Below are 26,465 nucleotides of genomic sequence, written 5' to 3'. Positions count from 1 at the left end.
AGCAGAATCTGAAACTGTTTGAGAGGCAAGTTTGGCTGCAAGACGCCTGCTTCTTCCTGCAATGTGGTGGGAGGGAACAGGGAGACATGCTGGAGCGGGGTTGCCCTCTTGCTCTATCCAGTACTCATTTAAATGTCTATTGGCCACTTCAAAACAGGAAAATTCTCCTCCCCCCGCCAACCCCTCTCCCCCTCCCTCAAAGGAAACAAAACTTCTCTCAAGAAATGCACCTGAGCAACCTCACCTCTCTCAAAGCAATCAGTGAAACTAGGCAATCCCCAGTGAGGGCAATATTCGAATCCAGTCCAACTTCAGCCCACATACCTTACCCCTCAAACACATCCATGGATGCTTCACTAACCCAAGCTCCCTTTTGCCTTCCACTAAAAGGATGACACACAATGCACATCTCTTGTTCCATTCACCAACCAATCCATCCTCCAAATATTCAGATAGTAACAACATGTGACGGACTGCTGACTTACAAGTATGTCTGCTGATAGTTCTTTATGAATGTTTCTGAGCATTATGGTTAGTCACTTTGCTTCCTGGAAGAATTTAATCCAAATTAAGAAAAAAAGATAGTTACTTGTCAAGAGATGTACTCATCCATTCCATAACAGAGTGGTCTGCCACTAAGGGTGAGAGAGCACAAGAGGAAAAACAGTCTTGAACAGAGCCTTACAGGTAACCCTAATGGGAAAGGAGAGAAGCACATTGCAGAGCTGGCTTCTCCCTCCTCCTGGCCGTATCGCCAAAGGAGAGCTGATGTTCTACCTCAACAGAGAGCGGGGTGGTTGTGTGGGGCTTGGGGTTTGTTTTGTTGGTTTTTTTTTAAACCATTCTAGGTTTATTCTACATCCGTAGCAACCAAAAGTATTTGCCATTTTGGGTCACTGAGGGAAGCTTGCACGCGATGCTCTTTATACCCTCATACTGCATCACTTGGTCCTAGGAATGCAGCACTGCAGCTTCTCACCAGCCTGACTGGGGAACTGCCCAATATTAATTTGGTTGCTTCAGATTGTTGTTGGCCACCTTTGTGTTTGAAGACACAAGACTTGGGTTCTTCTGTACAGCGCTGTGGGATCCAAGGATCAAGACTGCTGGACAAGAGGCAACGATTACTCACATGGCTGGTGGTGGTGTCCCCTTGCTTCCTTCTAGCCCAGAGGAACTAAGGTGGGAAATTGTTTTTAAAACTGTACACACCAAATAAAGGGGAAAATCCAGCATGGGAAAGGAGTGGGGACCAACAGGCTGAGACTAAAATGGAGTGGAGACCACAGATCACTAAACTGGAGTCCACAAGGCAAACTACTCCAGCTTCAGACTCTGTTTCAATTACACCTTCGTTTAGGCATAAGCTCAAACACTGGCTTTTCAGAAGGAGCAACTACTATCAGTAAAGATGTTGCTTGGGCTGTTTATACATTTAATGTGTTTATCTTTGGGGATGGGGGGGCTTATAAATGACTACTCTGCTTTGATGACACACAGCCCCACTGAACTGCTGCCTTTTTATCCTTCCTCCCCTCTCTAACTTTACACAAGTCAACAACCTCTAATTCCCAGGCTAGAGCTATAGTGCAACACATTCCAATTTCTCAAGGACAGCACATAGCGAAGACTTAAGCACACAGTCTCCTCATTGGACTGTACTAGACTGGGATGGAAGTGGGGAGAGTCTTGCCTGAAAAACTAAATTAATGGAAAAAATAAGCATGCCTCCTTAGATGGTGAGTAAAATGCTTTCTGGAGGCTGGGTTTCTATCTCCAGAGCCCAAGACAACCACACTGTTTGAACACTGAACGAGCTCAATCTTACCAAAACATTCATATGTGCCTGAGTTCCTGCTAATTTCCAGAAAAACTGTGTGTTAATATGCGACATCATTTGTTATAGCAAGTTACTCTGTATTGACACTACTCCAGATGTGTCTTTCTTGGCAGCATCAGCGCCCAGGGCAAAGGATGCTCTGAGTAGCACTTTTAATATAGAATGTGTGGTTGCATATGTTAGCTCTTCCTCTGCTGACAGTAAGGGTGTTACAACAGTGAGAAATTCCAACTTTCTCTAGTACCTTCTCCGTATCTCACAAATCCACCACTTTTCTCCCCATGCTTAATTGAACTACAATGTCAATTTATCCCAGTGCTTGCCTCTTCCTCCCAAGCAAACTGCAAGCTCTCTTCTACCACTCAGTTCACCTCTCAATGACATTTTGGACCATGCCAAGGAAACTTCTGTTCCATTCAGGCTTCCTTCTTTCTGCTAGCTATATCTTCTCCTCTCCATTGTCCTTGCTCTCAATGCAGGCTCCACTGCTGTATTCTAGCCCATCCGCATAGGTGGCTCTGGCATATCTAACTGCGCTCCCCTTCAAGTCTCTGTTTCTATGGAATGCCACAGGGTTCAGTTCTCACCCTCTGTCTTTTCCAACTACCTTCCTACCTCAATCAGCCTCTCTCTACCTTTGATGTTAAGTACCACGTTTAAGCACATTAAGTTCCTTATTCAGCAAAGCTGTTGAAGAGACAATTTGAAAGAAAGATGCCATACAAAAGAGAGGCGCTGTAGAGGTGTGATGCTTTGTAAGATGAATGCCTTACCTCCTCTGAATTCTCTGCCCCACCATCCTTCCCACCACCACTGCTGCCGCTGCTGGGCTTTGTGGTGCTTTTAGCAGACTTTGGAGGCTCCTGGAAGGAGGAGAGAAATATTCAGTTGCACTGGGCTCGGAAAAGATTTAATTCCGTTCAGTTAGACACAAGTTTCTGTGGGCTTGGCTACACTGCCCCACTGTTCAGACTACAGGGGTGAAAACAGCAGTGTCTTATGCACCAAAGTGCTGCCCTATAAATCCCCTGCAGGAACTTTGCGGGCGTGAACTAAAAGGTTCCTAGTTCATGTTAACACAGTCCTCTTCAAACAGGGCTACATTAATGCAAACTAGGAACCTTTTAATTTGCACCTGCTGCATCCACACGGAAGAGCTATAGCGCAGTACTTCAGTGCACAAGGCACTCCCTCAGTCTGAACTGCAGGACAGTGTAGACATTGCCTATATCTGCTTCACTTTTTCACAGACTGTCACGGAGACACCACCCCAGCAATAATCCATGTCTCTTAAAATGGGGGCTCCCAGAGATACTTCTACCCTTCACACTGGAGAACTCTGCACCCACCTAAGGCTGGAGCATCCCAACTGTCCAACTACTACATACGTCATATCCTCTTCCCAGCCAATCTGACTCGGTAACCCACCCCCTGCAGTGTGGAAAGCTGGCTGCTAACCTCCCAAACAGAATCAGGCTACAAGAATGCATTCACACTTCTAAAGATTCCCCCAGTGGACCTGGGGCCTGTCCATGGCCCACCACAAATGGGCGACGGGGAATGCAATGCCAGGAGAGGACAGCAGCTGGGGAACTAGTTTAGCTGGTTACAGCACAAATGTTGCTGATGCAACATGTGGCTAAAACACCAGGCCCACGAGAGGGCATCTGACAGCAAAAAAGGTGCAAAGAATTAGCCAACATAGGACTCACAAAGGGGTTGTAATTAAGCTATGAGGTCACCAGGTACAATGGAAAGGGAAAGGACTAAAGAGTGCTTGTGGGGGAAAAACAGATCACTTGGGGGGGGGGGTAGAACGACAGGAAAAGAGTTGGGAGAGCTGGGGTTGGAGAGAAGTGGGAGAAAAGGGAAGTAGGGGAGAGAAGCCAGAGCCAGATGAACAACAGACGTGCAGCAGCCAGGAATGTGAGCGAGGCTAGTGCACCCAGAGGATGGGCTTAGAGAGCAGCACTCTAGCCTACTGCCTGCAGACACCTGTGCATCACGCATGGACAGTGTTTTCACTGTGTGTGGCCAGTCTGTGCTGTGGTCCATGGCAACATGTGTACCAGATGCATCAGGTATGCACAGGCCATGGCAGCATGTTCCAGGTGGGATTCTGCACCATGACCTAGAGAGCACGGTGTGGGTGATACGAGCCTGGGTTGTGGCCACATGTGCACCAAACATGTCCTGCCCACACACGTCCTTGCTATGGCACTGCATGCAATGCTGCAGCCCGGTTAGTGCCTGAGCCTGGTCACCACTAGCATCGAGGCCACGTGTGTTTGCACCATGCAGGGATTGCACCACGCCGCTGGAGCCGTCACGTCTTTTTGTGCCAAACATGCCTGGGCTGTGTCAGAGTTCGCAGGCAGCTGCAGATTTATACCTGTGCGGCAGCCCTGTGGCCCCTCATGCCCACACCACAGCGATACGCTATTGAATATGTACCCCTACCTGGGGCACCGCTGCCCTTCCCCCTGCACCTTGTTACTGACCCCCTACTGGGGCAGCACTGCCGGACCCACTGCCTCCCACCCTCTCTTCCCCCTGCGCTATAGCCTCCAGGCCTCTTTACCCCATAGACCCCTCTGCCCCAGCACTCTCCACCCCCCTTCCCCACAGCCCCCTCCACCCTGGCACCTCCGCTCACCTGCCCCATAACCCCACAGCCCCATATACCCCTGGCACCTCCGCCCATCTACCCCATTGCCCCCACATCCTCCAAACCCATAGCCCCCTCCACTCACCTGCCCCATAGCCCCCAGCCCCATAGCCCCCTCCACCCTGGCACCTCCACTCACCTGCCCCATACACCCCTGGCACCTCCGCCCATCTACCCCATAGCCCCCACATCCTCCAAACCCATAGCCCCCAGCCCCATAGCCCCCTCCACCCTGGCACCTCCACTCACCTGCCCCATAGCCTCCCCAGCCCCATACACCCCTGGCACCTCTGCCCATCTACCCCATAGCCACCCACATCCTCCAAACCCATAGCCCCCTCCACCCTGGCACCTCCGCTCACCTGCCCCATAGCCCCCCCAGCCCCATCGCCCTCTCCAACCCCTATTCGCCACGGCCCCCTCCGCCCCCGTGCCCCCAGCCCCATAGCCCCCTCCAACCCCTATTCGCCACCTGGCCCTCCGCCCCGTGCCCCCCCCCCCACGGCCCCCTGCGCCCCCGGGGGCTGCAGCCCAGGCCCAGGCCCGCCCTTTTCCCTGTCCCGGCGGGAGGCGGGGCGGGGCCGGGGGGGGTGCGGGCCGCAGGGGGCTGGGGGGAGGGAGCCGCCGGCCCCACCTTCTCCTTCTTCAGCTTGTAGGGCATCCCGGCTCCGCTCGGCCCGCTCGCCGCCGCCGCCGCCTCAGCCGGGCCTTGCCTGCCGCCTCCCCGGCCCAAACCTGCCTAGCAACAGCCTCGCCGGCCGCACGCCACTGGCCAGCGCCGCCAGCACGGAATTTCCTCATTGGTCGCCTGCCGCGCTACCTACGCCGCAGTCGCCGCGGCCGATTGGCTGGAGCGCGGCCCCGCCCCCAGTGGGCTCGTCATCGCCCCCTCCCGTCCCCGGCGCCGGAAGGGGCGGGGCCGTAGCGAGGAGAGGGGCCCAAGGCAGCCAGCCCCTCCTCCCTGGCAGGGTCACGTGGCGCCATGTGAGGAGGCGCCCGGCCGCGCCGCCTAGCGGGCGGGCGGGAGGGGAACAGATCTGTGGCTGGGCCTCCAGGGATGGTTCAGCCAGTGGCAGGGACGGGCTCTCCTACCACAAAACCTACCACTGGCTTGAATTCTCTAGGATTTTTCCATGTGTCAATTACCACGTTAGCTAGCAAGCATTAAAATCTTAACTTTTTTCCCTAGTGAAGATAGGATCTTTATGTCTTGAGAGAGAGTTTGATGTCCATGGAATGTTTGGGATATGAGTTGGTTGTCAGGATTACGGACCATATAAGCTTCCTGATGGAAAGGCAGGCAGCACCAAATTATTCAGGAATTCTAGGCCATAAAGAAACATCCATTGCATGCAAAACAGCATCTGATCATGCAGATCTGTAGGAATGCTTTAATTCAGGTGTCGCTGCTGTTCAGCACTAAAGACACAGCAACAACTGCTCAATTCATTAAAATATTTTATAATAAAAAACTATTTTCTGTGTGAGTTCACTGGAGAGCATAGTGATTGTCTGGTGTCACTCACATAGTGTGCCCCTGAATTAACTCAAACAGAAAAAGTGATAAAAGACAAAAACACCCTGTCACTCATGGGAGAACACTTTTCACAAAGATATTGCCTCACCCACCTTGTCTCTCTCACATGCATTGAACAGGGAGGGAATGGAAGTGTCTGGGATGGGTTTAGATGGAGACTGAGAGGCTGAGGGAATGTGGGGGCAGAAAAGGAGAGTATGAGGCTGGCTGACTGAAGAGAAGGGAGGGAAAATATTGTGGAGGGGAGTAACAGAGCCACTCCCTCCCCCCTTATATCTTTGTGGGTTAATGAGTCCCCTGTCTCAATGAATCAGCAGAACCCACTTAACAATGCCCAGTTGGACCAGCATCTGCTAGTTGGGTGGGTGTTTCAGGCAAACTGCTGACCCCACCATATCAGTCTCTGATTACTTTCTCCAAAACAAAGAAGAGATACTTTGGGATCCACAGACATCTCTCCCCCTGGACACAAGCAACCACTGGCCAGTGCTGCATCACATCTGCTTGAGGCCATCTTGGGAAGCCAAGCAGCTACTTAATCTGAAGGAGCAGGTAGTGGTGATGAGTAAACAGATTTGGGGATGTTAAAGGTGCTAGGGCTGAGAAGGAACCCCATGAAAATGGGGCCTCACTCTGCAGGAGTCAGAGAACCAGTACTTCTCACCCAACAAGGATGGCTGGCAGAGGAGAAAGATTCTCTGCATGCACTTAGCATAGATACGATAGCAACTAGCTTCCATTATAAAGCCTGGCTTAGCATCCCTATCACTTGCACAAGGCCTCCTCATTGTCCTCCTTCAAACTCTCCCTGTGCAGTTCTGGTCTCCCATGTTTAGGAAGGAGGAATTCAAACTGGAACAGGTACAGAGAAGGGTTACTAGGATGATCCGAGGAATGGAAAACCTGTCTTAAGAAAGGAGACTCAAAGAGTTCGGCTTGTTTAGCCTAACCAAAAGAAGGCTGACAGGGGATATGATTGCTCTTTATAAATATATCAGAGGGATAAATATCAGGGAGGGAGAGGAGTTCTTTAGGCTCAGTACCAATGTGGACACAAGAATAAATGGCTATAAACTGGCCATCAGGAAGTTTGGACTTCAAATTAGACAAAGGTTTCTAACCATCAGAGGAGTGAAGTTCTGGAACAGTCTGCCAAGAGGAGTAGTGAGGACAAAAGACATATCTGGCTTCAAGACTAAGCTTGATAAGTTTATGGAGGGGATGGTATAATGGGATAGCCTAATTTGGGTAATTAATTGATCTCTATTAGCGTTAAATATGTCCAGTGGCCTGTGATGGGATGTTAGATAGGGTGGGATCCGAGTTACTACAGAGAATTCTATCCTGGGTGTCCGGTTGGTGAGTCTTGTCCACACGCTCGGGGTTTAGCTGTTCGCCATATCTGGGGTCAGGAAAGAATTTTCCCCCAGGGCAGATTGACAGAGGCCCTGTTTTTTGTTTTGCCTTCCTCTGCAGCATGGGGAACAGGTCACTTGCTGGAGGAGTCTCTGCACCTTGAAGTCTTTAAACCACCATTTGAGGACTTCAGTGGCTCAGACATAGGATAGGGGTTTGTTACAGGAGTGGATGGGTGAGATTCTGTGGCCTGCGTTGTGCAGGAGGTCAGACTAGATGATCATAATGGTCCCTTCTGACCTTAAAGTCTATGAAATCTTCTGCAGTGGGGCTACAGACAAAGGCTTGGCTGCTAGTGAGTTGGGACAGCTGTTTCTTATGCCTTCCACTGACTCACCCCACGTGTCTATTACACCCCTCTGTCATCCTGATTCCCACTAGACTGGCAGGTGTGTTATGGCTATTTCTTCATCTGGTGTTTGTGCAACGCCCAGCGCAACGGAGCCCGTGTCTTTGTCCCGTGTCAGTGCAGCGCCCAGCGCAATGGAGCCCTGGTCCATGGCCAGACACTGCTGAGGCTACAGGCAGCCTGCAATGGCAGGAAGCTCGGCCCTAGGCACAGCTCAGGGCACTGCCGCTGGCCCTGGCTGTGCGGGGAGCAGGGGCTGTTCTGGTCGGGCCTTGCCAAGTATCTGCTCTGCCCTGGCTGTCCCTGGTCCTGGTTCTGGCAGGGCCGCTCTGCTCTCGCTCTCTATGGTACCGAGGGGCCGCTCTGTGCTCGCTCTCCATGGTCCTGGTTCTGAAGGGCCGCTCTGCCCTCGCTCTCTATGGTGCCAAGGCGCCGCTCTGTGCTCGCTCTCCATGGTCCTGGTTCTGAAGGGATGCTGTGCGCTCGGTCTCTATGATGCCGAAGGGCCGCTCTGCGCTCGGTCTCTATTATCCTGGTTCTGAAGGGCCGCTCTGCGCTCGGTCTCTATGATGCCGAGGCGCCGCTCTGCGCTCGGTCTCCATGGTCCTGGTTCTGGCAGGGCCGCTCTGCGTTCGCTCTCTATGGTACCGAGGCGCCGCTCTGTGCTCGCTCTCCATGGTCCTGGTTCTGAAGGGCCGCTCTGCCCTCGCTCTCTATGGTGCCAAGGCGCCGCTCTGCGCTCGCTCTCTATGATGCCGAAGGGCCGCTCTGCGCTCGCTCTCCATGGTCCTGGTTCTGAAGGGGCGCTCTGCGCTCGGTCTCTATGGTGCCGAGGCGCCGCTCTGCGCTCGCTCTCTATGGTAGAGAGGCCGCTCTCCGCTGGCTCTATGGCGCTGGCGGTGGTGCGGCCCCTGGACGCCCTGCCCCCGGAGCTGCCCCCGGGGGTGGCGGTGCTGCTGGCCCCGGCCCCGCTGGCGGCGCGGCTGCGCGGGGCGGGCGGGCCGGCGCTGGTGCTGGCGGTGCGGCCCGCGGGCCGGCCCGGGGCCCAGCCGGCGCTGCTGAGCGCGGCGCTTGTGGCGGGCGGCCCGGGCGGCGGCGCCGAGCTGTGGCTGCGCGGCGGCTGGCGGCGGCGGCTGGGGCTGGCGGCGGGGCGGCGGGTGGCGCTGTGGCCGGTGCGGCGGCCGCCGGCGCTGGGCTGGGCGCTGCTGGGCGCGGGGCCGGGCCGGCCGGGGCCGGCCGGGGCTGGCGCGGCGGGGCGAGGCGCTGCCGGGGCCGGGGCCGGGCCGGGGCCGCTGCTGCTGGAGGCGCGGCCGGCGCTGCAGGGCTGCTGGGCGCGGGGACGCGGCTGGCGCTGACCGAGCTGCGGCCGGGCGCGGGGCCCCCGCGCCGGGCCCGGGGCCGCCGCCGCTGGTGTCCCGGTTCGCGCGGGGCGGGGCCCCGGCCCGGCTGCGGGCGCTGCGCGGGGACCCGGCGCCCTGGGGGCTGGCGGCCGGGGCCGGGGCGGGCGCGGCGCTGTGGGTGACCCGGCGCTGCCTGCGCGGCCTCGGGCTCTTCCAGGGCGAGTGGGTGCGGCTGCGGCGGAGGGCGAGGCCGGGCCTGGCGGGGCGCACCTGGCGGCCGTGCTGGCCCTGCATCCCCGCTGGGACTTCCCGCAGGAGCCCCGGGACCCCCCGGAGGGCTCGGCCGTCATCCCGGCCGCGCTGGCCTTCAACCTGGCCTGCGACCCGCTGGGCGGGAGCCACCTGCTCATCCAGGTACCGCGCCGGGCCTCGGCCCGCCAGGGCTTGGCAGAGCGCGGAGATGGGGGGTCGGGCGATCCCCAGGCGGCCGGCCGGGTGTGGGGTGGGTGCAGGCACTGCGGGGTGGAGGGGCCTGGCCGGCAGCTGGCAGGGGTGTTGGCAAGGTGGCTGGCGGGGCTGCGGGGGGTGGGTGGCCAGCGATCTCCCAGGGATGGTGTCGATGGAGAAGCGTTTGGGGGGGGGGTGAAGGAAAGTGAGGTATCTCTGTGGGAAAGGAATGGGCTGGCGGCTGGCTCGCCGGGGAAGCCCTTGGCAAGGCAGGTGTGGGAGTGACAATGGAGAGTGGCTAAAGTCTCAGGTATAGTTGATGCTTCAGCCAGAGTTGGCGGGAGTTCTGCAGTGGCACCACCCTGGTTGCCTTGGGGAGGAGCTGCTGTTGTCTTCTTCCCCTTCAGTGGAGAAGTTAGAGCAGGTTTTCAGCAGTGCTTGGGGGGAAGAGGGCTTGCTCTGTGGGTTGTTGCCATCTGGAAGTTGAGGACAAGTGGGTCATAACTTCCTAGTGGCGATACAGCTCCATTAAGGCTCCACCGGGCCATTATTTCCTTTGCAGAGGTATGGGGAAGCTCCTGGTATGGAAGAGAGACAAGGAAGTCGGTCCTTGCTATCCATTCCGCCCTTTGCGAAGGAACTGCACATAGAGATTATCTCCTCACCAGCCTACAGCACCAGAGGAGTCTATGACAGTATTCTCCACCAACACTTCCAAACTCCCAGGTTAGCCTTTTGGTAAAGGTGACACATTATTTTTGTCCCTTTAATCGCCCTAGGAAGAAGGGAGCATCTCAATGCCATGCTTCATCACTGCTTCTTAAGTACACAATGAGCAATGCACCTCCAAAGTACCCATTGCACAGTTGACTAAACCCATTAATGCTCACTGAGAACGATCACAGACTAACCTGGGAATATTTGGAACATCCCACTGTGGTGCCTGCTTAACTCAGCAAAATAGCCTAGGGCATGTACTGAGAACTGTTTCCACTATTGATCCACGCTACTTCCTCCCTCTGGGATATCCCCCAACCTTGTGCTAAGCTTCCTCAATCTCCTCCTTCAAATCATTCCTCGGTACTCCCTTCCACTGGAGTGTTGTCTGTAACACATGGGAGGTCATTGTCCCGCTCTGCTCGGCACTGGTGAGGCTATAGCTGGAGTCCTGTGTCCAGTTCTGGGTGGCAGCTTTAGGAAAGACATGGCCATACTGCAGAGAGTCCAGAGGAGAGCAACAAAAATGATATGAAGAAAGGTTTAAAAAAAACTGGGCATGGGGTTCCGCAGGGGTCTGTTTTGGGACCGGCTCTGTTCAATATCTTCATTAACAACTTAGATGTTGGCATAGAAAGTACGCCTATTAAGTTTGCAGATGATACCAAACTGGGAGGGATTGCAACTGCTTTGGAGGACAGGGTCATAATTCAAAATGATCTGGACAAATTGGAGAAATGATCTGAGGTAAACCGGATGAAGTTTAATAAAGACAAATGCAAAGTGCTCCACTTAGGAAGGAACAATCACTTTCACACACACAGAATGGGAAGAGACTGTCTAGGAAGAAGTATGGCAGAAAGGGATCTAGGGGTTATAGTGGACCCACAAGCTAAATATGAGTCAACAGTGTGATGCTGTTGCAAAAAAAAGCAAACGTGATTCTGGGATGCATTAACAGATGTGTTGTGAGCAAGATATGAGAAGTCATTCTTCCGCTCTACTCTGCGCTGGTTAGGCCTCAACTGGAGTATTGTGTCCAGTTCTGGGCACCGCATTTCAAGAAAGATGTGGAGCAATTGAAGAGGGTCCAGAGAAGAGCAACAAGAATGATTAAAGGTCTTGAGAACATGACCTAGGAAGGAGGCTGAAAGAATTGGGTTTGTTTAGTTTGGAAAAGAGAAGACTGAGAGGGGACATGATAGCAGTTTTCAGGTATCTAAAAGGGTGTCATCAGGAGGAGGGAGAAAACTTGTTCACCTTAGCCTCTAATGATAGAACAAGAAGCAATGGGCTTAAACTGCAGCAAGGGAGATTTAGGTTGGACATTAGGAAAAAGTTCCTAACTGTCAGGGTGGTTAAACACTGGAATAAATTGCCTAGGGAGGTTGTGGAATTTCCATCTCTGGAGATATTTAAGAGTAGGTTAGATAAATGTCTATCAGGGATGGTCTAGACAGTATTTGGTCCTGCCATGAGGGAAGGGGACTAGACTCGATGACCTCTTGAGGTCCCTTCCAGTCCTAGAGTCTATGAATCTGTGTCTGGTCTTGAGAAAAGAAGACTGAATGGGAACCTGATAACAGTCTTCAAATATGCTACGGGCTGTTATACAGAGGACAGTGATTGATTGTTCTCCATGTCCATTGAAGATAGAAACTTCCGCTGCTGGCCCTTTCCAAATGTCTTCATTCTGGGCACTGTTTATAAAACCAATATTAAACTTAATTTTAAAAAAATCCAGTGAGTAACTGTTTGTTATAAGAGCGGCCATACTGGGTCCATCAAGCCCAATATTCTGTCTTCTGACTGTGGCCAGTGCCAGATGCTTTGGATGGAATGAATAGAATAGGGCAGTTATAGAGTGATTCATCCCTTCTTGTCCAGTCCGAGCTTCTGGCAGTCAGAGGTTTAGGGATACCCAGACCATGGGGTTATGTCCCTGACCATTTTAACTAATGGCCATTCATGGACCTATTCTCCATGAATTCTTTTTTGAACCTGGTTATACTTTTGGCCTTCACAGCATCCTATGGCAACAAGTTCCACAGGTTGACTGTGCATTGTATGAAAAAATACTTCCTTATGTTTATTTTAAGCATGCTGCCTGTTAATTTCATCACATGACCTCTGGTTCTTGTGTTATGCAAAAGGGTAAATAATGCTTCTCTATTCACTTTCTGCACCCCGGTCATGATTTTATAGACCTCTAACATATCCCCCCTTAGTTCTCTCTTTTCTAAGGCTGAACAATCCTAGCCTCTGTAATCTCTCCTCATATGGACCCTGTTCTATACCCTGGATCAGTTTTGTTGCCCTCCTCTGAACCTTTTCCAATTCTAATATATCTTTTATGAGATGGGGCGACCAGCACTGCAGGCAGTATTCAAAGTATGGACGTACCATGGATTTGTATAGTGCCATTATGATATTTTCTGTCGTATTATTTATCCCTTATTGGTGTCTAATGTTAGTATTTTTGACTGCCGCTGCACATTGAACAGATGTTTTCAGAGAACTCTCCACAGTGACTCCAAGATCTCTTTCTTGAGTTGTAACAGTTAATTTAGACCCATCATTTTGTATGTGTAGTTGGGATTGTTTTCCAATGTGCATCACTTTGCATTTATCGGCATTGAATTTCATCTGCTATTTTGTTGCCCAGTCACCCAATTTAGTGAGATCCCTTTGTAACTCTTCACAACCAGCTTTGGACTTAACTATCTTCAGTAATTTGTATCATCTGCAGATTTTGCCACCTCACTATTCACTCCCTTTTCCAGATCATTTATGAATATGTTGACCATTACAGGTCCCGGTAGTCTCTCTCTGCGTCCAGAGAATTCCCTTACAACACTTCCCTGTTTTCTGGCTCTCATGATCTCTCGTGCGCTTTCTCTCATGTAACACTTCCCTCCCCCTCCCCTGATCCCTAACTTTGTCATCATACTCTCTTATAGGATGTTTATGTGAGACTGTGAGGGCAGGAGCTCTCACTTTTCTGTAAGGTGCTGTGCAACCCTATGATGCTGAATAGAAAAAAAATAGAATCATAGAAATGTCAGGCTGGAAGGGACCTCGGGAGGTCATCTCATCCAGTCCCTGCTCTGAGGCAGGATTAAGTTTTCCTAGATCATCCCTGATGTATGTTTATCTAACATGTTCTTAAAATACCAACAATATCTCTATTTCCACACCAAATTCTTCAAACATGGTAAAGCTGCATTCCCCATACAGGAGTCCAGATGCATCTGGCTGCTTGCTGTCCACTCAGGAACCTGGGAGTGCTAAATCTGGTGTTTGAAGCCAGTTGTCTGAGTTTTTAAGAGTAGAGACACACATTTGATGGGTTTGAATGGCTTTTCCCCCTCTTGCTCAGATAAAGATAGCGCTGCTGATGGATTGATTTACTGTTTCTCACTGGTTTAATATTCTGCGGATGTGGATGACTGCACAACCTAAGAGAGTTGATCATTCATCATGGCTATTGCTTTGTTGCAGGTTGGTCCAGGAGGGTGATATCCTGTGTATTCCGACAGCTGGACATCCTGAGTTCTTGGAAGGAAATTCAGAGAAATTTCTTAGGTATGCAGTGATCTCCCTATGCTTTTACAGGCAGCTGGGAAAGGAACTGCTTTTCCCTTCTGGCTCAGTTGAAGCCAGGTGATAGTCTTTTCTGATCTGTCCCTGGAGCTCAGAGTTGGTCTGTTGTTGGGGTGTTTTTGGATTAAAAGGTTATGTTGGATTTTAGGTGGGTATGCAGTTACACATCAATTCAGAAAAGCAGCCCTCTGAGAGAAACTGGTGGGGAAAAGAGGATGCAAGAGGGAGAGAAGCGAAGGAGAGGGAGGAGTGCACTGCAGCTGTTCAGTGACAGAAAAGCAGATTGAAGTAGATGTTTGGGCTTGTCTAAGTGGGAATATTATAATGGTATAAACTAAGGTGTGAATTTAAACCTCTGGAGTTACACTGGTATATTTCCCCATGTGAATAGTCTGATTCTGCTGCAAGAGGATATTTTTTTGGGTTTAATTTATATAGCTGAGGGGCAGATACCACCAATTTGGGTGACTAAATGTATCCTCTCCGTACATGTGCACATCATACCTCATTTGAAAGCTTTATTGTGTCTACTTTAAGATGAAGTCTGATGTGAAGCTCTCAAGTGGTTCCGTTGCCATAGAAACAGGGATAAACAGTGCCATCATCAAAACGTTAAAATGACCACTTGGAAATATTTGCGTTAGTTTAGTGACTCTGTATATTATTTCAAGACATAAAAATGGATTTTTTTCTTTACCTCAAAGCATCACAACAACTATCTAACAGGTAAAACAAAATCTAGTAATGAATGTGTACAGATATCACTGAAATGTAATAGTGTTGGTGACGACATCATCATCTTGTTCATCACGCTCTCTGTGGAGAGTGCATGGGTTACCACAGTCTCCATTGCCTTAGCACGTGCGCAGTTCTGTGCAGAGGTGGTGGTTCTGACTACAGAGACAGCTGATTGTTTGAGTGTGTGCGGTGGAGTGCTTTTCAGACCAGCCAAGACACTTTTTTTTAAAGGTGGACAAAACAAAACAAGTCTTTGGCAGGGTATTTTTATGCGAAGGATACATACTCTCGGAGCAGACTTGTTTCTCAGGTCTGGTCTACTCTGCAGACCTATATCGGTATAACTGTGTTGCTCAAGGGTGTGAAATATCCACACCCTGGAGCAATGTAGTTTTACTGACCTAAGCCCCATGTCGACAGCGGGATTATTAAGCAACAGAATGTGCAGAACGCTTACGGACAGATACTTTCCCACTGTCTGCCAGCTGGGAGGGAGGGGACACAGTCAGGGCCGGCTCTATGACCTGTGGGGCCCAACTGGAATACTTGGCGGCGATCCGGGGCTTCGGCAGCACTTCGGCAGCGGGGGGTCCACTCCAGGTCTTCTGTGGCACCAAAGGACCCCCTGCCGCTGAAATGCCCAATATGCCGCCAAAGACCCCCAGAGCAAGGCCCCTTTGGGTGCGGGGCCCGATTCCGGGGAATGGGCGTAAAGCCGGCCCTGGACACAATCTCATTGTGCCCTCCCCCATTCTGGTTTATCATGTGTGTTACCAGGGGGCCTAGAGGCCCCAATTGCCTCCTGGTGAGGAAAAGCTCATCCCGCTTCTGAGGCCTTGGCTGCTGGGATTCAGGCTGCTTCTCTTCCTGTAGCTGGCCGGAGCTGTACTTCAAGGTGAAGAAGATCGTAGGGGTGGCGGAAGGAGAGCAGTCTGTGGGGTACCTGGCTGACATCCAGAACACATCACTGTACCTGGTAAGTTGTCAGCAGGAGGCCGAGGAGGATGTGTGAGGCTAAGATCGCACGGCCAGGATGATGTAGGAACACTGAATGGCCATGGAAGAGGTTCATGGCTCTACTCCACGGATAGGTGCTTTAGGGAAGCAGTTCTCAAACTGTGGGTTGAGACCCCATTTTAATGGGGTCGCCAGGGCTGGCGTTAGACTTGCTGGGGCCCAGGACTGAAGCTGAAGCCCAAGCCCCTCTGCCCAGGGCAATGGGGCTCAGGGTACAGGCCCCCTACCTGGGACTGAAGCCCTTGTCCCCCCACCCGGGGCGGCATGGCTTCGGCAGGCTCAGGCTTTAGTCCTCTGTCCTGGGGTCGGGTAATTTTGGTTGTCAGAAGGGGGTCGCGGTGCAGTGAAGTGTGAGAACTGCTGCTTTAGGGGATGCTGGGTGACTTGAGAAGACATCCCTTCTGAGGTGTGGTTGGAAAGAGTTATTTCCTGCTTCGCAGGTGGGTTCAACAAACAGCGCTGTGCCATCTTCCCCAAGCCGTGGTGGCCATGGGTTTTGGAGCAGTCTGTCTCCCGCCGGGCTCTCTGATGTGGTGACGCAGCTCTGTGATGCTCTCCGGCCTCATCTGAACAGCAGGTAAGGTCACACTGATACACAGCTCCCTCGTACTGGGGCGTTCCATCTGCTATGGGGAAGGGCTCCTCAGCATGGGGCCGTTTTGTGTTGCGGGTTGGTTTTCGCTCCGCGGCATTACCCAGGACGCTGGTTGTCTTTGGCAAGAGTTGCAGGTGTTTGGATCCCATGGTTTCTGAGGAGTCTTTGCTTGCTGAAGTGCTGGGGTTTGGCGCAGAATCTCTCTGGTGCTGGAGTCTCACTGCAGCGGTAATAACATGCCAGTGAGTGAGCGGGGGCCACCCGCTCTGTGGTGACGAGGATAGCTTCCTTTGTGTTCCAGGGGGACTGCGCTACGTGGAACAGGCAGCATTCTACTGGCGGGACCCAGTGGTGGGGGGAAACTGACGGCTGTCAGAGCTGCATGTAGTTGCCTCAATCTCCACTTGTTCAAGGTAATTCTTTTAGTTGAGTTGCATGTTGGGGATCAGTTGGTTGGGAGACTTGCCACGTGTAGAGAATTCCAGGAGTTTTCTCCAACACAGGTGCTGAGCTACCAATAAGCAAGAGAAATAACACCAAAGAGCCACTTCCTCTCCCCTAGACCTGTCTCCTCTGCCCTTGGTCCTAGCAACTCCACCCCATGTTCTCTCCCTTCTCTCTATCTCCTGTGCAGCTGGTTTCCTTGGTGCTCCATGGACGTGTGCACATCACCCTCACTCCACTTCATCTCCAGAACTGAGATTGCCACAAAGTTTCCATTATAATTTGGCTGAGTTTGGTCTGCCACCAAAATCTGTGTTTGATTTTATATTAGTAAAAGCTCCTGTTCCAAACTCTAGGTGCCTGAACATTTTATTAATCTCCCTTTCTCTCCTCTCTCTCCACCTGGAGACCATCCACTACTTCTGGATAAACTTAAGTTCAAATCCCTTCCATTTTAAATGGGGTTCCAGTTTTTTTCTTCAGTCACTATAGATACTCAAAATGGGGAAAACTCCCTCCTGCCTTAGTTTTCGAAGACTGGGGTTTTCTTTTCAGTTTCAAGCTGTTCCCATCATTTTGATGGTTCCTCGTTGTTTTTTCCTGGCGTGGACAATGGCTGTTTGCTGAAAGCCAGTCTCCCCTGGTTGGGATGGTAGCCCGTCCTGCTGTCTGCTTCACCGCCCTGTTGTGAGGTGATGCTGAAGTCGTACCACTATTTGAGTGCAGTTTTCTATATACACATACATTCATAACCCCAGGCTGCGGGAGTACTCCCCCTTCAGTGACAGCTGGTGCAGGGAGGGTTTGATCTCTCTCCTCATCACCCAGGTTTTCACCAGCACCTCCTTCACTGCCCCATTGTACAAACCTGGCTTAGTTACCTCCCCTTCCCTCCCTTCTCTTTCCTAGAGAGAATGTGCACCCCTTTACACTGACACTCCAGTTCTGAGTCAGCCCCATGGGATTCAGTTACGCCCACTTGGCTGTAATCACCATAATGTAGCAATAATAACTTCTCCTCCATGGTCTGTAGTGCATTTCTGTTCTCTGCCACCCCCACACCTGGTCTGCCTCTTCTCTTGCAGAACAGCTCCATTTGCTCTTTAAATGGGAAATACATCCCAGGTTACTTGTGTTAAATGGAAACTTCCCCCCTCCCCACCCGAAGCCTGCCCAGCACTCAGAACTGCAGCCTGTTAGCTCTCACCCCAGACTTGTGTAGCCTCATCTCTGTAAGTGGAGACTGCCTGATCTGTTGAGTTCCTTCTGATGCTCCGTGAATTGGACCCCCTGCTCCCAACACCAACAGCTGGGCTCCACTCACACGTGGCATGGGAAGGACGTCTGAGAGGATCGCCTGCATCAGCCTCCATCTTCAGCTTTTTCCCCGGTCCCAGGAGATCTGTTGAATATCCTTCACTTACACCGTTAGTTCCTATGTGAATAGAGTTAGTGGAAATTTCCAGTATTCTTCAGGGCATGCTGGGTCCTTCTTGCAGACCCTTTCTCTTGGCACCTTCAAGCTGCATTTCCCACTGTGGAGTTGTTACCCACCTTTACCCTTCCATGGGCTCAGGGCGTAACCCGGTTAATTTAGGCACCCCCACCCTTTCCTAGTTCTTAGGGCTCAGGGCGTAATCTTGTGCGGGTTTGCGGGGCCTTTTACCAGTGAGCGAGCCTTACCCAGTAACACCCTTAACCTCTGTTTATTGACAGTTACCAGACAGAACCCACACGCTAGCCTACGATGCGCACCACTGCCAATAAGGCAGCTGAACTTTTCCTGGTGGCCAGTCAGGATTAGATCGTCCTGGGCTCCTCCAGCTTCTGCACAGTGTGGTTGGCAGGGTGTTGAGGTCTGGCGGCTCTGATCTTGGAGCTGTGTCCTGGAGTTCCTTTTGGACTCCAATTTATATAGTTAAACTTGGGTCCTGCTTAGCTGTCCCGTAACCAATCACTGTAAACTGAAGTCCTCAAACCAGTATTTCCCTCCAATCCTAGCACATTACAAAACAATTCTTTAATCAGTCACATCCCACCATCTTAGTTGATTTAAATATTGTAAAAAATTAGTTATGCAAAAGACAGAACCAATGAAAGAACGAGACAGACCCTACAGAAGTGGGGACCATAAAGGCCAAACGATAGAAGTAGAGATTTCACAGTCACAGCTGATCAGTAAGGGAGTCCTTGTCAGACAGACGCTGTCTGACTGTTTTCTTTAACCATCTTAACACCTGTTTCTTTATCTGGTGGTGGTGGGTGCTATTGCGACAGGAGCCTTCGTAACAGCCTGATATTACATTGTTTTGATGCAATTTAGATGGAAAGTGAGGATGTGACTCTCTGCTTCTTAGCTCCTGGCTGCTGCTGCCCTAATCTGACTGCTGCTCCTTGCTGCAGAAAAAGGTCTCAGACCTTACAGAGTCACCCACCGAAGTCACTGGTTTCCTCTCCCTCTCTGGTGGCTCCTTTCAGTGTTTGCCGTTTGGTCAGCGGCTGGGCCTCTGTCCACCTCTCGTCTTTTCTGCCTGCTTCTTCTCCTATCCCCAGACCTGTTGTGGGTGTGTTGGCCAAATGGCTCAGATACCTTTCCCTCTGCTCTTCTTACTGCCTCTCCCAGCTGCCATGTTCCTCCACCCTCCTGGGCCTCCCCCACAGCTCTCCTGTCCGTGACCTGACTGCACCCCCTTCGCACACCTTCTGCCTTGGCCTCAGTGGCTGTTCTGTGCCCCAGCTGCTGCCTCTTCTCTCGGTGCTGGGCTTACCCTGCCAGCATCCAGCTCTGTCAGCTCCTTGCTGTGAATTTCTTATGGAGAACTCGTGTTTGCTCCTTTGTTCCTCTCTGCAGGGCCTGCCCCCCTCGCCTCAGCAGAGCAGCCCTCTACAATCTCTGTGTTCTCGGTTGGTTTCCTGCAGGTGGACTGCGTTAGTTTGTGTGGAGACACTAGTGGAGCTACAGAGATGAAGCTACAATCTGCCTTTGCGCAGGCTGAGCTCTTCCGGCCGTGTGTGCTCCTGCTGAAGGACATCGAGCTGCTGGGACGAGACCGGGATGGGCTGGGAGAGGACTCCAGAGTCACTGCTACACTAAGGCACCTCCTCCTGGATAGAGATGCAGGATCTAGGTATGAACCCTCCCTGGACACTGCCAGCTTGCACCTGAGGCCCTTCCCCTCTCTGCCTCTGTGATCCCTGGGGCAACAACCACTGCAGTGTCTAGGCACTAGCTTCCAGAACATCCCACTGGGCTTTGGAGTAATTTCCCAGGCTTGCTCAGTTTATTTCAAAAAGCCTCCAGGGTTTGCCAGCAGAGCAGCCCTGGCACGTGGGGAATTAGATTTGGCCTCTGGGACTGAGAGGATCTTGTTTTAGTTCCCTGGGTTGGCTCCGATGAGACATTACATATCTGGGGTGAGGCAAAGCCAGAGCTGCAGGATATGATGGAAACTGGAGCAATGGGACGCTTGTGAGATTGACCGCAGGTAACAGGAGCTGTGGGGCGTGGCACAAGAACAGAGGGTGGGAGACATGGGGAGGGAAGATGTGATGTCACTGGTGGGGGTCTCTGTGACTTGTGGAGCGAGCTTGCAGGCGCCTGGGGGCAGAGTGGTGTGGGGTTGACCTGGGCAGGTGGAGCAGAAGTAGTGTCCCAGGCTGCACTCAGAACTGCAGCTCTGGCTGGCACGACGAGGCACGTCTTGCAGCAGATTGTGCTGACGTGCAAACGTGCCCGTGCGAGGCAGAGGAGCTTTGTGTGGGGATGGTGGCTGTGTGGCCATTGTGGATGTTGTTTGCAGGTTCTCTGCTGCGTGCCTGACAGCTCTGGTTTCTCCGGTGTGTTTGTGTCTCAGCGGTTACCCTGTCCTGGTGGTTGCCACCACGTGCCGGCCTCAGGACGTCCTGGCAGACGTGCAGACAGCTTTCCTCCACGAGGTGACGGTCCACGCCCCGTCGGAAGAGCAGCGGAAGGCCATGCTGAGCACGCTCACTGCCAGCCTTCCGTTGGGCAAGGAAGTGAGCCTGGCCAAACTAGCGCGGAGAAGTGCGGTGAGTGCAGCCTGCCTGTGGCACGGGGGGAGGGCGGCCCTGTCACGTGACTAGGCAGAGAAGGCTGTTCTGAGCTCCTCTGACGAGTCCATCAGTCACCACGCTGCAGAAATGACGGCAGCTTGCGCCTTGAAAATGGACATAGATGATGGTCCTCAGGGAGCTCGATAGAGTAGCCTCTGGGGAGGAAGTCTCCCCACACCTCGTGGGGCCTGGGCAGGAGCTGCCCTTCTCCCCCGGGCAGGCAGGCAAATTGCTCACATGGGTGAGGACAGTTGGGGAGGAGGCAGGCCCCACCCCATGCACTGGCCTGTGGGTTGGGGTGCTGCATCGCGGGAGCAGTCTGTGTGTAGAATGCAGGCTGTGCAGCATGGCTGGGTTTGTGTTGCTTCTGGAGCCTGAATGTCCTTGGCCTGTCGTTAATGTTAGTGGCTTTTAACCGTGCAGCTTCAGTGTTGCAGTCATTTAGGTTTTTTGCATTAAATCTCTCTGGGGTGAACTTTCAGAGGGGGTGTTTGTAGCCTGCCGTGCAGAGGGGCGTGCAGAATTCTGCACCCACACTTTCCTTTGTGGTTCCTGCTGTGCGCTCACCTGGCTTGTTAGGTGTGGAAATGGGGTGATTACCTATGCCAGGCTAAGCACCCAGATGCGTGGACACATCTGTGCAGGTACCTCCATCCTCCCTGTCAGAGAAGGAGGCTGACCTTGGTTCCAGTGTGCACAGTGACACGGATGCTGTTCACCACTGGACACGGGTTTTGTTTCTGTGTTCACAGGGGTTTGTGCTGGGAGATTTCTGTGCTTTGCTGGCCCAAGGAGGCCGGGCAGCTTGCACCAGGATCTTAACCTCAAGGTAAGTAGATAGGTCTGTGAGTGGTAATCCGTGAACTTGCAGCGTGCCTGCTTGTATCCAGAACGTTAATTACTGGGAACGAAAAGCTCCATTTCCGCTGGTGGAAAGATACCGTATTTCATCCTCTTTCCTATGGGAGGTGGGCGCACATGCAGTGAATGTGTCTGTGATCAAGACAAACCCGTGGTGGAGACATGGCAAAGACTACGTGGCAGTGGGGACAGAGTGTAGCAAGGGAGGTGCAGTGACTATATGCAGTGACAGTGCTGGGGCAGTGATTGTGACAGCGCAGTGAGGGAGATGCAGTGACTAACAGGAGCCAGCTGAGACAGTGCCAGCTCTGGGGCAGTGGGGACCGTGCAGGGACTAGCAGGAAGGGGCAGGGGTGGTGGGGACAGCGCAGGGAGAGAGGTGCTATTTGTGGTGAATTGAGTGTGTGAAGAGAACAGACGTAGACTTTTCCCCTTCTCTGTGGCCAGTTTCCCAGGGGGGCTGAGTGAGGACGAGGAGAGAGATTTTTGCGCTGCTGGGTTCCCTGTTCTCGCAGAGGATTTTAACGTTGCATTGGATCAGCTGCATGAGACTCATTCGCAGGCAGTTGGAGCCCCAAAGGTATGACCCACTGAGCGGGGGGAGATAGAAGGCTGTGGTATCTGTGCAGCTTGCCAGGTCACTTTGAATGGCCCTCACCCCAGCCCTCGGGACATAAAGCCACGCTTCAGTGGATAGGCACCTGATGGTCACTCGTGGAGCCCTGATTAGCAACAGCCACGCGGGGGTCTCTCCCGCACTGCACTCCCCACTCAGAGACCAGCAGGCTGGGATTTCCACTCCACGACTGCCCGGAGTGGCCGCTCTTGAATGAACTCACGCAGGAAAATGACAAAATCACTCTATCCCCTGTGGGTGAACACTTTTCACAGAGGGATCCCTCTATCCCCGACCCCTCATCCTCAAAGGAAACCTGCACAACACCTCCGAAGAGGGGCCTGGGAGCTAGACACTAAAAACCATGGACTGAGCAGAGACACTGGACTTACGGTAGAAGTGGGCAAACTACGGCCCGTGGGCCACATCTGGCCCACAGGCCCTTCCAGCCTGGCCCCTGACCTCCTGGCCCGAGGGGGCTCACCCCCAGCCCCTCCGCTGCTATTCCCCCCCTCCTCTGCCACCCGCACAGTGCTTGGGGCAGCCGGGCAGCGAGCTCCTGGGGCAGCACAGCTGCAAAGCCGGGGCCTGACCCGGGCTCTGTGCTGCGCGGTGCATGGCTGGCTCCAGCTGGGCAGCATGGCTGTAGCACCGCCAGCCACCGGTGCTCCAGGCAGCGCGGTAAGGGGGCAGGGAGGGTTGGCTAGAGGGCAGGGGAGTTCGGGGGGGTGGTCAGAGGGCGGGGGTGTGGATAGGGGTCGGGGCAGTTAGAGGGTGGGGAACAGGGGGATTGAATGGGGGCAGGTGTGCTGGGGGGGGACATCAGGGAACAGGGGGGTTTGGATGGGGCAGGAGTCCCAGGGGGGCTGTCAGGGGGCGTTGGATAGGGGGCGGGGGCTGGGGCCGGGCCACGTGTGGCTGTTTGGGGAGGCACAGCCTCCCCTAACGGCCCTCCATACAGTTTCAGAAACCCGATGTGGCCCTCAGGCCAAAAAGTTTGCCCGCCCCTGACTTACGGCGATCTGTAACCCACTACTTCTCGCCAGCGACTGGAGGAGTGTTCACAGGCCACTTCACCTGAACGGTCTCTTGAAATTTGTGTTAACCGCGTATTCGAAACAATCGGATCCACCTTGAATTTAGCAGTGACACTTGAGTTAGTTTCCCAGACCAGAACAAGAGCAAAGCTTGTCTCCCTCACTGACAGAAGTTGGTCCAGTAGAAGAGATTCCTTCCCCCACCTTGTCTCTCTCATGTCCTGGGACCACACGGACACTGCAGCCAATGATGGGACTAGTCAGTGACCCTGCAGCCACGCCCACGCTCCATGTGTTTGTCATGCGGATGGCTCTGGCTCGCTGAGCACCTGCAACATTTTGGTCCCATCAGCAAAGGTGTCTCCCTCCAGTTACTGTTCCAGCTGTGTGTCTGGAAGGCAGGCAGTGTGCTTGGGACTGCGCAGAACAGCCCCTGTCTCTGGGAGCTTGCCATTCAGACACCCAGCGCCCCGGGGAGGGGGCTTCTCAAGGAGCAGCTCGGACACAGCCATCATTTCCTCCTTAGGAGACGTCCGTTTTCAGCTGGGATTTGAGCAGGGAGAGGGCGTGAGTTCCAGGTGGAAGTGGCCACCTGGGAAGCGGGGGCACGGCACAGCTCTGGGAGGAGGGAGTCTCGGTGGAATGAAAGAGGGAGTCGTGGGCCGAGGCAGAGTCAGGGGCATGAATCTGATGTGGAAGACAAGAGAAGCCAGTGAAAGGGTCTGAAGAATGGGTGAGCTGGTCCAGGCAGCAGGGTGAGCACAGGCCAGGGTTTGGCCATGGGGCTGATGGAGGAGGCTGGGTTTTCGAGGACAGGGTAGAGCAGCAGGGAGGGGCGCTCCGTGTGAAGGAGGGCGTGGAGCGGAGGGTGGTGTGACCTTTGAGGCAGTGCAGGAGGGGGCTGAGAGCTGTGGAGGAGTCCGAGATGATGGGCTGGAGTTTGGGGGCGGTGAGGGGCTGAGAGAAGGGGGTGCAGTCAGATCAGGGATATACACCATGCACACCAGGCAGGGAGCACATGGAGCGGTGGGGTCAGCATGCCCTGTTTGCACAGCTGCCAGCCATAGTCCTGGAGCAAGCTGGCTCTGGGCTGGGGACGAAGTGGGTGACTGGGCTGTCGGTCTCGCTGCAGATCCCCGCGGTCACCTGGCAGGACATCGGCGGGCTCCAGGAGGCGAAGAAGGACATCCTGGACACCATCCAGCTGCCTCTGGAGCACCCGGAGCTGCTGTCTGTGGGGCTGCGCCGCTCTGGCCTTCTGCTCTATGGGCCTCCTGGGACAGGAAAGACCTTGCTTGCCAAAGCTGTGGCCACGGAGTGCACCATGACGTTCCTCAGGTGAGGAGGGGTTGGCCTTTCCCGGGGTGGGGTGCTGGTCCTGTGGGGTGTGGCCGGGGCTCCTGTGCCCAGGGCCGGTATAACTGGGTCCCTGCTCTCTCCCTTGCAGTGTGAAAGGGCCGGAGCTCATTAACATGTACGTGGGGCAGAGCGAAGGGAATGTGCGCCAAGGTGAGTGGCAGCCTCGGCTCCTGGGCTCTGGGCACTCGGCTCGTGGCTGGCAGGACGGCTGCGCTCCGGGAGCCTGCTTCTCCTCCTCGGTGTAGGAGGAAGGGGATAGAATTTGGCCCTATTGCTCGTCCAACAAACTTCTGCCCACAGCGAGGCTGCTGGGGACAGTGGACCAGTCTGGCCTGTGTCCTGGGCCAACTGGCTCAGCATCCCTCGTCCCACCTCCGTGTGATACCCCACTTCTCCCTCTCTTCATTGTCCCAGCTCTCCATACCTTGGCCATCTCTAGCCTTGAGGTCCATCATGGCTCTTGACTGGGCCTCCCTGCTCCTTGCCTCTCCTCTGATCTGTCACTGCACTCATCACATCTCTTCCTGGAATGCCTCCATTGGCTCCGTGCCTGCTCCTGCTTCCAGCTGCCTCATGTCCCTGCTGTAGTAATTCAATGGACCCAGAGAGTCAAAGGTGCTAACATGACCCTGAAACTGTCCAGCGTTAAACCGCACTAAACAAGGTCAGGGCTTTGGCATACAGAGACCTTTGCCTCCCCAGAGCCATGGCAGACACACCATCAAACAGCCTTACGACCATCTATTAAAGAGACAGAAAAGACAGGAGGACGTTCAAGCATTTGAAATGTCAAGTATTAAGTCAGGCTCTCGTTTTAACGACGTCCCTTGTTCCCTTTCCCTGTGGCTGGAGAGAGACTGTCTCCCTTGTTTGGCCGTCTCGCTGTCCTTCTTGAGGAAAACAGAACCAGTTCGCTGAGATGCACTGGCGCTGTAATGGTTAAAGTCTGATCCCGTTTCCTAAAAGGCAAAACAAGACACGCCCAAGAAGGGAGGGAAGAGAGCAGCAAATATAGAAAATGCAGCTTCTGTCTGTGGTGCTAACTCTTACTTGCAGCCTGGCACCTGGTCTGATCAGCACCTGGCCCAGCACCTGGTCTGATCAGCGTCGGGCTGCTTAGGGCATTGCTTTTAGCTGACTCTTTCTGGTCAAGGGCTTGCTGAAGTGTTGCAACATATGCAGTCTTGGCCAACTAAGCCAGACGCTCCTTAGGCAGAAGGCAAAGGAGAGAGAGAAGGGATATGGTGGGGAAGGAAAAGAACACACGGTGGGAGGCAGGGGAGGTGACAGTCTCACATCCCAGGTGGTGTTTGAGATCTAGTCAGAGCCGGTGGGGATGGTGACGTTATCTGGCTCCCTCTCTCTAGCCTGGTCCGATCAGGACATCTCTCAGGATTAGGGTGTCCTGCTGGATCCTGGAGTCCCAGGAGACAGTCTGGGATGGCAATCATGATGGTGAAGCTTTCTGGAGCAGCTGTTGGCAGACAGGTGCTGCTTTTTTTCCGTCAGCACTTGTTGAGTTTGCTTCGCCTCTGCTAATTTTCACCCCCAAGTCTCTTTTTAAGGCCCCCAAAAGGGAGTAGCCCTCCCGCACCATTTTGTCCACTTATTGGATCTCACTTCCAACACACCAATTCTGGATTGTGTCCAAACACTTCCAACACACCAATCGATTGTTGGTCCAACGCTTCTCTTGTTTACCTGGCATGATCTGAACACAGTCCTTGAATTATATCAGTAGGACTTTGTGTTCTTTCTGTCTCCTTTTGGCACCTTTTCCCATCAACATTGACTGTTCTGGGTTATC

General features: G+C 53.3%; 2 protein-coding genes across 3 annotated transcripts in view; one reads left to right on the top strand and one right to left on the bottom strand.

Moving 5' to 3' along the window:
• PPP2R5D (protein phosphatase 2 regulatory subunit B'delta) overlaps nt 1–5,292 on the bottom strand; it is a 42,791-nt gene extending 37,499 nt beyond the window's left edge. The window contains exons 1-2 of one of the 2 annotated variants that reach the window (XM_039528932.1): nt 5,143–5,292; nt 2,614–2,703 (exon numbers count right to left, since the gene is read on the bottom strand). In XM_039528932.1, coding sequence (XP_039384866.1) covers nt 2,614–2,703; nt 5,143–5,169 — 117 coding nt within the window. In that variant the 5' untranslated portion in view covers nt 5,170–5,292. Of the gene's footprint in view, nt 1–2,613; nt 2,704–4,000; nt 4,287–5,142 lie in introns of those variants that run through there. The other variant, XM_039528931.1, reaches the window with a different exon arrangement.
• Nucleotides 5,293–8,562: 3,270 nt separating this feature from the next.
• PEX6 (peroxisomal biogenesis factor 6) overlaps nt 8,563–26,465 on the top strand; it is a 28,598-nt gene continuing 10,695 nt past the window's right edge. The window contains exons 1-13 of the mRNA XM_039528970.1: nt 8,563–9,055; nt 9,368–9,564; nt 10,160–10,323; nt 13,816–13,899; nt 15,529–15,631; nt 16,113–16,249; nt 16,569–16,680; nt 19,631–19,839; nt 20,566–20,761; nt 21,538–21,614; nt 22,094–22,226; nt 24,432–24,637; nt 24,747–24,808. Coding sequence (XP_039384904.1) covers nt 8,563–9,055; nt 9,368–9,564; nt 10,160–10,323; nt 13,816–13,899; nt 15,529–15,631; nt 16,113–16,249; nt 16,569–16,680; nt 19,631–19,839; nt 20,566–20,761; nt 21,538–21,614; nt 22,094–22,226; nt 24,432–24,637; nt 24,747–24,808 — 2,173 coding nt within the window. The remainder of the gene's footprint in view (nt 9,056–9,367; nt 9,565–10,159; nt 10,324–13,815; nt 13,900–15,528; nt 15,632–16,112; nt 16,250–16,568; nt 16,681–19,630; nt 19,840–20,565; nt 20,762–21,537; nt 21,615–22,093; nt 22,227–24,431; nt 24,638–24,746; nt 24,809–26,465) is intronic.

The sequence above is a fragment of the Mauremys reevesii genome, linkage group 3, assembly GCF_016161935.1.
Source record: "Mauremys reevesii isolate NIE-2019 linkage group 3, ASM1616193v1, whole genome shotgun sequence".
Lineage (NCBI taxonomy): Eukaryota > Metazoa > Chordata > Testudines > Geoemydidae > Mauremys > Mauremys reevesii.
This window is presented reverse-complemented; position numbering and strand designations above follow the sequence as displayed.